The sequence below is a fragment of the Polyodon spathula genome, chromosome 5, assembly GCF_017654505.1.
Source record: "Polyodon spathula isolate WHYD16114869_AA chromosome 5, ASM1765450v1, whole genome shotgun sequence".
In the NCBI taxonomy this organism is placed as follows: Eukaryota; Metazoa; Chordata; class Actinopteri; order Acipenseriformes; family Polyodontidae; genus Polyodon; species Polyodon spathula.
In genome coordinates, this window is record NC_054538.1 from 9556561 (window position 1) to 9567064 (window position 10504).

General features: G+C 35.7%; 1 protein-coding gene across 2 annotated transcripts; it reads left to right on the top strand.

The window, feature by feature from the left end:
- Nucleotides 1-5554: 5554 nt before the first annotated feature.
- On the top strand, nucleotides 5555-8596 carry lratd1 (LRAT domain containing 1). Of its 2 annotated transcripts, none has more exons than XM_041249683.1 (2): nucleotides 5555-5643; nucleotides 6187-8596. In XM_041249683.1, exon 2 carries the CDS (start codon nucleotides 6224-6226, stop codon nucleotides 7007-7009), a length of 786 nt encoding a protein of 261 aa, XP_041105617.1. In that variant the 5' UTR covers nucleotides 5555-5643; nucleotides 6187-6223; the 3' UTR covers nucleotides 7010-8596. The 2 variants fall into 2 exon arrangements, with proteins under 2 accessions (XP_041105617.1, XP_041105618.1); XM_041249684.1 differs by having other exon boundaries at nucleotides 5628-5715.
- The last annotated feature ends 1908 nt before the right edge of the window (nucleotides 8597-10504 follow it).

A 10504-nucleotide genomic window follows, 5' to 3' on the forward strand; every position in this document is an offset into this window, starting at 1 on the left:
GAAAGGCTGAATAAGGTTCTTCTTGTACAGACAGTACAGGTATAAAATACGTTTTTAAATGGGTAACTTGAATAATAAAAATTATGATTTGCAAAGAGAAATATATTAGATAAACAATGGTGATTAATTGCATATTTTGTGCTTTAATTTTTAGAGCTCAGAGGTCCCTAGTAGCACCTGGTATGAACTTGAGGTACTAAAAAGAAGTGTAAAGCTCCTGACACATGACAACAACATGGCCATTGATGTGCTGGTCACTGACCGTAATCAGCAAGAGGCAAAATGGGTGCAGGACCATCTGGTGCTGTAAGGAACACATCATTATTTTGATGTGTGGCACTATGGAAAAGATAAACAAATGTGAACAAATAAATATTACATTTACTCTGACCTTTTACTATTATTGGGAAATGTGCTAAAGTGGACACATTTATATTACACAAAAGAAAGTATAACAGTTTACTATACTATCTTATGCTGGCTGTGTTGCAGGTTTGGGCAAGAATGTTGATCAGCTGGCATGGGAATGCAAGTGCCAGGACCTGAAGCTATGGAAACACTCCATAGTTAACCATCTCTATTGGACTGCAGCATCCTCAGCAGATGGCAGCCCTGACATGATGGAGGCCCAGTGGAGAAGTCCAATAAACCATGTTCAGAACATCCATGAGCACGAGATGGCCAATTTCCCTCAGTGTCAACATGTGAAGATTGAAACTAAGTTTCATGAAAATAAAAAATAACCTCAGAGTTATTAATGTCTTAAAATTGGTAAAGTGTAATGCCTCGATTTTCAGGTTCCATTGCAGCTATGAAACTGGAAAGCCAAATGACAAAGGTGTTGTTTATAAAGGATGTAAGGCAGCTGTCGCCTCAGAACCAAGCATACTCATTGGAGGAATTCCATTTACTAATGATGAGATTTGCCCTGACACATACAGAGTTCTCCTACCTTGGCATGTACAGCAGGTAAGTGTTGATATGGATTAACTCTGAAATACTTTTAAATGTTACATTTACACAAGAAATATCTACAATATTTAAAATACAGAAATTGCTCAAATAAAGAATATCTGACAATGTTTCATAGACTCCTGCTGGCAGCTTTACACTACAATGACAACAGCAACCAGGAGATCGCTACTACGAAACATGGCCAGTATAAATATGTCTCTAATGCAAAACTGAAATATTTTATTAAAACTTTATCAACAATTTTTTTTTTTTTTCAAAATGATTCCTTATCATAGAACTTGCACATTATTTTACATTACAATTTATTGCCAAATAGGTACAATATTTATCAACACCAATGATCTAACAGGCAGAACGATTTAATCAAAATTACAACTTTTCACAGGCAACACAAATTACAACTCTGGGCACTTGAAGCCTTGATGTAGCCCACCATGGTCTGGGAAGGCCTTTCTAATGGCTGTCACCACACACGACGGGAGAGGCTTCCAGATGTACTGTAGGGTGCCATCTGCCTGTATGCGATACTGTATATCTGAACTGTCTTTTAATCAGGAACACAACACCCATACAGCAATGCATTTTGGGAAACACTTTTTTTAACACTTATCTAGTTGATTATTATGTATGTCAGGTTGTGAAACATATCACCATCATAATGGATGACCACACATATTAATAAACCAAACTTAAACAACTCTTTGTTATTTATTATTTTTTCAAGGTAAAAAAGCCATAGAGAATAAAATGTTTCGACCAAAAAATATCCGTTCTCAGCGTTTTGTGAAACATACCAATCTATTGTATGAAGTTTAATTAATTAGCATTTTATTACAATTGTGCTCCATACTGTTTGTGTATTATGTGCTTAAATTGATAACATTACATGTTAAACTATCATTAAAATATTAACCCTATAAATCATTTCTGTTTATTATTATATGTAGATTTGCTTGGTTGGTAAGATAAATCTAATTAGCATAATCATGATGCTTAGCAATGAAAACGGTGCCACACTTGTTATTAAAAGTTAAAATATATTTTATTATTTCACAAAAGGAAAAGTGAAGGGCAGTGACACCAGGTGTGTGTGTGTGTACATTTGTCATCAACAGTTTACATACCCGAATGTAAGGAAATTTCCATACACTGGGGAATGTAAGCTCCTGACAAAACTAAGTAGACAGTATTTCAGAACACTAAAAGCTGCATGAAGTATGTGCATAAATCATGCAAGTGCGCTCTGTAGCACTGGCAACTACTAATACTAATATATATATATATATATATATATATATATATATATATATATAATATATTATATTATATATATATATATATATATATATATATATATTTACAGCTCCGGCCTTTTGCTTGAACAAAAAGTGCTTGAAAATCAGGGTTATTCCACCAAATATTGATTTCTGAACTCTTCCTAAGTTAAAACATTAGTATTGTGTTGTTTAAAAATGAATCTGAACTTATTTTCTTTGCATTATTCAAGGTCTGACAACACTGCATCTTTTTTGTTATTTTGACCAGTTGTCATTTTCTGCAAATAAATGCTCTAAATGACAATATTTTTATTTGGAATTTGGGAGAAATGTTGTCAATAGAATAAAACAAAAATGTTCATTTTACCCAAACACATACCTATAAATAGTAAAACCAGAGAAACTGATAATTTTGCAGTGGTCTCTTAATTTTTTCCAGAGCTGTATGTATATATATATATATATATATATATATATATATATATATATATATATATATATATATATATATATATATATATATATATTTTTTTTTTTTTTTTTTTTTTTTACGCACAACATGACAAAAATGATTAAGCTGTCTTGTGGCTTGCAGGTATTGCCAAATTTTACATTGACATAATTAAAAATTCTCTTTTTATAAACGACTATCATGGAAAAAGTTAATCACCATAAATCTAAAGCTTAGTGCTAACAACAGGCATTCCTGCCCATGCATAATACAGGAATCCTATGAAATATGTTAAGCCTTAACCTGAATGTGCCTGTAAAAAATGGCACATCTGGAGATGCAATTCAGCTAGGAGTTAATGATTACAAAAATAAATCTTAATTTGTATCCTTTATTATTTTATAATATTATTATTATATTTTATAGCAAGGTTTATTTAGAAATGTGTCTTTAATGAGCAGCACTGTGCAGATACATGACATCTAAGGACCCAGTTGTTGACAGAGTGACACCTGTACGTTTCAAAGGCACGGTTTTTAAAAATAGCATCTTTTTTTTTTTTTTTCTTTTTTTAAATAGTGGCTCGGTCTGTAGGGAGCACAAGCTGTCAGCATTGTTTTACACACAGGTCCAAAGTGAAGGAAGTGTCACACATTTCTTAGGAACAAAAAATCTTGACGGTTCTTATCAGATCTCTGTTAAATGTTAATTACACTCTTGTGATTCCCCAGTGAACATAACTCACAAGAGCTCACAATTTCCAAGCCAGCAACCCCCCCCCCCCCCCCCCACACACACACACACACCCCCCAAAAAACAAATTAAATTTCATTAGATGGAAATGAAATCCTGTTTTGTAAAGAGTGCAGAACATCCTTGAGCTCTGTTTTTCGGGTGAGACGTTGTTGTAAGTGACTCAGCAGCTGATGTATACTTCACACACCCTAAGTCACCTTGGATAAAGGCATCTGCTAAATCAACAAATGCTAATTACCCTTTTTAAGGCAGATAGAAGAAAATATATTGCCAGATTCAGTTCTTAAATTTGAATTGTCCTTAACAGAAATTGTTTTAGTGTCCTAGAACACAATTTTAATTTATCTTGTATATGTTTATAGAAAAGATTATACACTTAAAACATATTCTTAAACTTCACCTAGTTTTAAACATTGAAATAATCACAATGAACAGATTTGACCAGAAACAGGTTTACATACACAAATTTAAAAAAAAGAATAAATGTCAGTTGTATTGATTGTTATTGCAGTTGATCATCACAGTTCATCCACTGTACACAGGGGCCTAGATTAAATCAAAATGGCAATTTTAAATATGTCTTTGGCAGCATCATTACCTTTGATTTAGTTCAGGCCTAGGTGTAAAGAAAAAATAGAAAGGGATTAATTTACCACTTCTTTCAATAAACTGATGGAATTGCAAAGACAAACAGCAAAAAGATCAGGTGTTTTCTTCTATCATGGAAGGCATGGGCTGAAAGTGGATTACCTCTGAAAATTCCAAGAATGCGAACGTGACAAGGGGGTGGTGTGTCATTGATGAGAGTGAGAATTTCTCATGCTATTGCCACACATTTTGTACTGCTAAATTGTGGTTTTTACACCCTTTTCCCAGGATGAAATGTAGCATGTAGATACATGAGAAGTTCTGCGCCACTCATCCCGTTCTAATCAAACTCGCTAAGGATATTCTTTAGCACACATTGTTGAGTCACTTATAATCTTTGATGTATTGATGCTGTTTGTGTGCCCCGACATTCTGTATACATCACAATGACATTTGTACATATTAAGAACAGCTTTTAAGATGAAACTTCAAATTGAGTTTTTTTAGCCAAATCCTCAAGAGTATTAGAATCTGAGAGTCAGTCTATCTGTCCTTATAGTACTGCAATGCTAGACAGATGCTTATTGAGTTTTAAAGGAGCATGGTTATGGTGTTCATTAGCACAACACATTGACAGCATTAGCATGTCGTGTGTATGGAGGCATCTGTATGTCTGTCAATACAACATCTGACAATAAGCAAATGCAGAACTCACGTGTCTTTATTTCACTCACCATTGTGCTGCCTTTAATGATTTGCTATTGTACTGTGACTAACATCTCCTGGGAATTATATTATGCCATATATATATATATAGCGCCTTTAGTGGACCACCATCACAAAGCTCTTTACAGAGGTAGGCTGTGAACTGTGCATTATATGTCAAGTCACTTATAATAGGACATTGATTTAACATCTCATGTGCAGGATGGAGTAGAAGGCAGTTAAATTACTTGCTCAGGGTCACACAGTGAGTCAGTCAGTGGCAGAGGTGATATAAGCAATACAACCTGACTACCAGGCATTATGGGCTGTTTGGGTAATGGGTGCCAAGACGAAGTCGATGGAGACTATTTCAACCACATGGTCCACAATGCTGGTAATGCACGATGTGGTGGGTCTTACTGCTTACACACATACTATGTGTAGTATATTTTTCATGGTTATTTTGTAAAATAAATAAATAAATAACAAACAGAAAAACAAAGTCTTAAATCTGTCTGGTTTTGCCCGATGCTATTTTGTAACAAACCCAGGGGAACAAAGATAAACCACGTTTCATATCTCCATTATCTAACCCCCTCTCAACAAAATCACGCTCACACAGACAGACAACAAAGAAGTTTGGAAAATCTACTGTCCGTTTGTTGATTGATATACAGGCTGTCCCTTTAGCATTCTACAGACCATTTGACTTGAGATCTCTCGGCCAATGATTGCACAGGAGGGCAGGTTTTACAACTTGGGGCGTGGTTTCATGGTCCTACTTAAACTGAAGTGCTGTGTCAAAATCACAGATGATCATACAGAACAGAAAAAGAGAGCGCTGATGGCACATAGGGACAACTAAGCGTTCACCTGGCAAAAAACACTCAGGTAATGTTTTTACTTCACGAGTAAGCATCGGCAGCCTCACAGCAGTCACCAAGCCAGGACAAAAATATAAAAGTGAGCAAACATGCAGTGCATTGCAAAACTGTATTAGCAGTGCTGTACTACTTATTTATTTATGTTATCAACGCTCTTCTGGGGTTAAGGTTTACAGTATGATTGTCGTTTATAAATAAAAACAGAAGATTTGTCATTGCTTTGTTTTAAACATTAATGTGTTGGTGTTGTGTGAGCTGTTGTGTTATTTTTTGTATTTATTTATTTATTTATTTATATATTTTTTTTTTTGGTTTTTTGCATTGAAAACCCGGCTTTATATAGTTGTAGTGTTAAATATCTTGCTGATATGCGCACTGCTACCTTTTAATCTCCGAACAGCACTTTGGTTTATTGGGTATAGCAACGTGCATTCCAAAAGAGTACAAAAATCAACCATTTACTCGCATGGAAATATAGAAGTAAACGATGAATTATAGATGCTACATACTTCCTCAAGCTGTCACGTATGTATTGTTGTTTTTATTGCAGATACAGTATTCCATGCCTTTTCCCAGCCCCTTCATTGATGGGAAATCAACTGGATCGTATCACCCACCTAAATTACAGCGAGCTGCCCACTGGGGACCCAGCGGGGATAGAGAAGGACGAGCTGAGGGTCGGAGTGGCTTATTTTTTCTCGGATGAAGAGGAAGACTTGGATGACCGATCGCAGCCCGAGAATTACAAAGATCAGAGTCCAAGCAAGGACGGGCACATAGTTCTTAACGAGATCGAATATTCTGCTTTCTGTTGCCAGGAATGTATTTTCTCAAAATTAAGAGAAAACGAAGATCTGAATATTTATTCCATAAAAACTCTACTTACCATGTGCAAACCTGGGGACCTGTTGGAACTTGTTTATGTAGCCAACGATCAGCCCCCGCACTGGGCTATTTACGAGGGGAAGGGTCAGATCATTCATTTGTACAAAGGGGAAATCCGCAAGGACAGTCTGTATGAAATTAGTAATGGACGATTGGGCAGGATAGTGAATAACTGGTACAGATACAGACCGCTCCCAGCCGATCTGGTCATGCAGAATGCGTGCGGGCACCTGGGACTTCGGACTGATGAGATCTGTTGGACAAACTCCGAAAGTTTTGCTGCCTGGTGCAGATTTGGCAAACGGGAGTTCAAAGCTGGAGGAGAGATACAGACTGCAGAACAGCGCTATTTTCTTAAGATTCGTGTCTCTGAAAATAACGTGCACAGCTTAATGTTTCACAGTTTGGAGGATGTAATAAGAGAAAAACGCAAGGTGGACGCAAGCGGAAAGTTAAGAGTCATACAGGAGTTTCCCGTAGTACCATAATTTCTTTAAAAAAAACAGCGGACCTGTTGAGACTTGCATGCCTCTTGCAAGGGCTGCACTTCTCTTTCGGAGCATTTTTGATGGTCACGGTACTTTTTTAAGAAGTGAGTATTAAGGTAACGTTCCCTATTTGCATGGGTACCAGCTTTCCAAACACAGAATTGGGGGCTGTCAAGATGTACCTTTTTTAAATGTCTGCATTATTTACATGGAGTAATTTAAGGAGTCCATTTTAGACCTGCATTCCAGTCGGTAGGTAGTGCCTATGTTGTTTAGCTCTGACACTCCAGCTTGTAAATAGGCACCTGATTTTACTTTAACCAGCAACCCTGTATTTCTGATGGTACGGACTGATTCAAGGTGTGTGCGCTTTTCTGTATTGTCACCACATATAGAATGGAGATGGAAGCGGGCCATTCTTAAGGTGATTTAATACTAGCCATAATAAGTTCTTGCTGTGGTATGAGAAAATAAATTATCATTTGTTTTTGGATGTCTTTTTAATTTTATTTGAGAAATATATCCCCTTCTTAGTTTTAAATCAAATGGTGAGTGCTAATCCTAAAAAACAATGTTAATTTGTTTTTTTTAAAGTACTGTAGAAATTGATTTATTGAAGTGTGCTAATGATTTCAACTGATCGAACCAACTATGCTAACTGAGTGAACAAACACATTTCAATAATAATAAAGTATATTCTGGCTTTAGGCAGCCGATGGTAACTCTGCACCATTAAGTTATTTAAAGTAATTGTTTAAAAATATATTTCTTGGAGCCTTGCAAATGGTCACGAACATCATTCAAATAAACCCAACAGAACTACAGATTCACTGTGTAACGTGTAACGAACTAATTTGAATGTACCGCTAAACATCAATTATGTGTGTTGTGTGAAACTGCAGCAATGCATATAAATCAATTACACACATTCACAATGCATTTATCCAAGAGGTGTATCAAGCCCCCATATGTAGATTTTTTTGTCAGATTTATTATTATTTTTTTAATGGTGCAGACAGTACAGTGGAGTAATGACTAGTCTAGTTGTAGACAGCACAAAGACTAAGGGGCATTTTATACAAAATATCAAACAGATTGTCAAGAGGGATTGCCCTTTTGTTAACGTAAGCAATGTAAACGCCAGAAGAAGCATATGCATGTTTTTCTTTTGGTCTTTTTGACCTACACACGCTATAAAATGATGTCAGAATTTTAACTTTTGCCTAAAGCATAATGTATAAATATTCACACTGATCTATCTAAAATGACTTGTCTTGCTCTTATAAGGACCCTTAATACAAAACAAATAAGTATGTACAGAATTCACACTTTAGTGTTTATTTTTGTATGTCTGAAAACAAAACTAATCCAAACAAACACTAAAATGTGTTTAGAGTGTTTTCCATAAGATTTGTTTAATTCTTAAATGTTTTTTTTTTTTTCTTTACAGTGTGTTTTGAAAGTGCCAAATCTATCAACAAATGTTGGTATCCATGAAACATATTGTGCACGTTGTAATTGCACTGTGTTGTAGAATTTAAAACAAATAAATAAAAGTAAAAAAGCAAACCCTTATTCACATGTCAATTAACAGTGCTGTCTTTTTATCCAAGTAGATACTGTTGGGATTTTAATTTCAAAATGGGTAATCAGTGTGATTCCACATTGTTCTGTATGCAGCTCCAGTGTTGAAACTGAGCACTCTTCATGTAAGATGCCTGGAAACTCTGCTTCCTAACATGCATAAAAAAAGCCAGTCCTTGCTGATAGATAGCTGTCACCTCCTACGTGTAGTATGGTACAACAGCTCAGCCACAACAAAAAATGACAAATAAAGAAACTTGTGACAACCTAACCCTATGCAGGCTAAAGATACCAAACCAGCAGGGGCTGTACTCTGTGCTAGTTGTACGGGGTTAAACTAAACTGTCAAAAAAAAAAAAAAGGATTGCAGAGACAATATTCAGTGTCTTTCCTTCATACCTCTGCAGCACCTCCGGTGGTTTTGTTTCCCAGAATAGCCATAGAACAGTCTGGCGAAAAGCACTGCAATGTGAAATGCTGAAACTCCTTCATGTAAACCTGACTTGAATTGGGAACAGGGCCGATATGGTGGACATGCAGCCTTTATTCTTTATGTTACTATAAACCTTTTGGGGTTTTACCCTGCTTGTTGGTTTGAAAACAGATGTAAACTTTATTACAGTTGAAAATGATTTTAAAAAATGTATTTTTTTTTTTTTTTCGTGTTTATTTTAAGATTACTGCTTCTAAATTTCATGTTTTTGGCCTGTAAAATACAAATAATGTGATACAAAGAATAATGCCCACTTTTGATAAACAAAGGCTTCCACTGACAGCATAGCAAAGCAACCTGTTGAATTAATAATAAAAAAGGACATTAAAAAGGGTAGACTAAAGGATTTGTCATATAAAAGCGTGTACCTGGGCCAACCTGTACTTTACCAATCATGCTTTCTACATTAAAAATATACACAAAAAAAAAATTCCTAACTGATTTTCTGCAGAGTAGAAATGAAGATCTAAGACTCGGGTGTCAAACACGGGGCACCCAGAGAAGGTTTATGGTTTTACAGTCCTCCAAAACTACCACTTGAGCTCAAGCGGGTCAAGCATTGATGGTATTCAAAATGTTCTAATTTGATTTACTATTACTAAAGCACATTATGGAGTCGTCCTGATTGGTTTTGTTGAGTTACTTCTGCGTGAATTAGAACACTGCTCATGTTATAACCTATATTTGCAGTCTTACAATAACAGGAAGTAATGAGTCAGACTGTTTTTCAAAATTAGCCACATGGCCTTTTCTCCTGTGATAACCTTATTTTATGTAACCAGGAAACCAGTCTGGAACCGTTTTCATGGAAATGTACTGTGTGAAGAAGCAAGCTTTCAGAATGTACAATAGTTCCATTCTTAAAACTGAGGTGGTTTACACCAGGTAAACCCAAGAATCAAATAAAAAGTACAGTCCAGTTTGACAACTCGTGCCCTTGGGGATGTTGTAGTCTGCAATGTGTCTTTTGTGGACAGGTGGCCTTTATATGGAAGTTGTTTCCAACTAAACAGAAGTAATTGAGGTTGGCAGTAGTGGACAACTAGACAGGTGATTTATATAAAGGAGATGAGGTTATCACAGGTATTCATCTTAAATAAACTTTGTATTTGTAACTTTCTGCAGTTACAGCTTCCAGTTCAAGAACACTGCAGAAAGAAACTGAGCTGGTTGTGACTGGATATTTGTGATATTCTAAAAATTGACAACAAAAGCTGCTGATGACAGCTCAAAAAAACATCCAGTAGATTTTATGGAAGTGTCTGTTTTTAGATTTAATAGAATTTGATGACGTTAACAGCTCCAGTAGCAGACCTGTTTCATAAAGACATTATAAGAATTAGGGATGAGACGATACACCAAGGTCACGATACGATGTGTATCACGATACTTATGAAAAACTCATCTCTGCTTGACGG

What these genes read in the sequence shown, in the direction of transcription:
- lratd1 (XM_041249683.1), top strand. Translation starts at nt 6,224, where the DNA reads ATGGGAAATCAACTGGATCGTATCACCCACCTAAATTACAGCGAGCTG.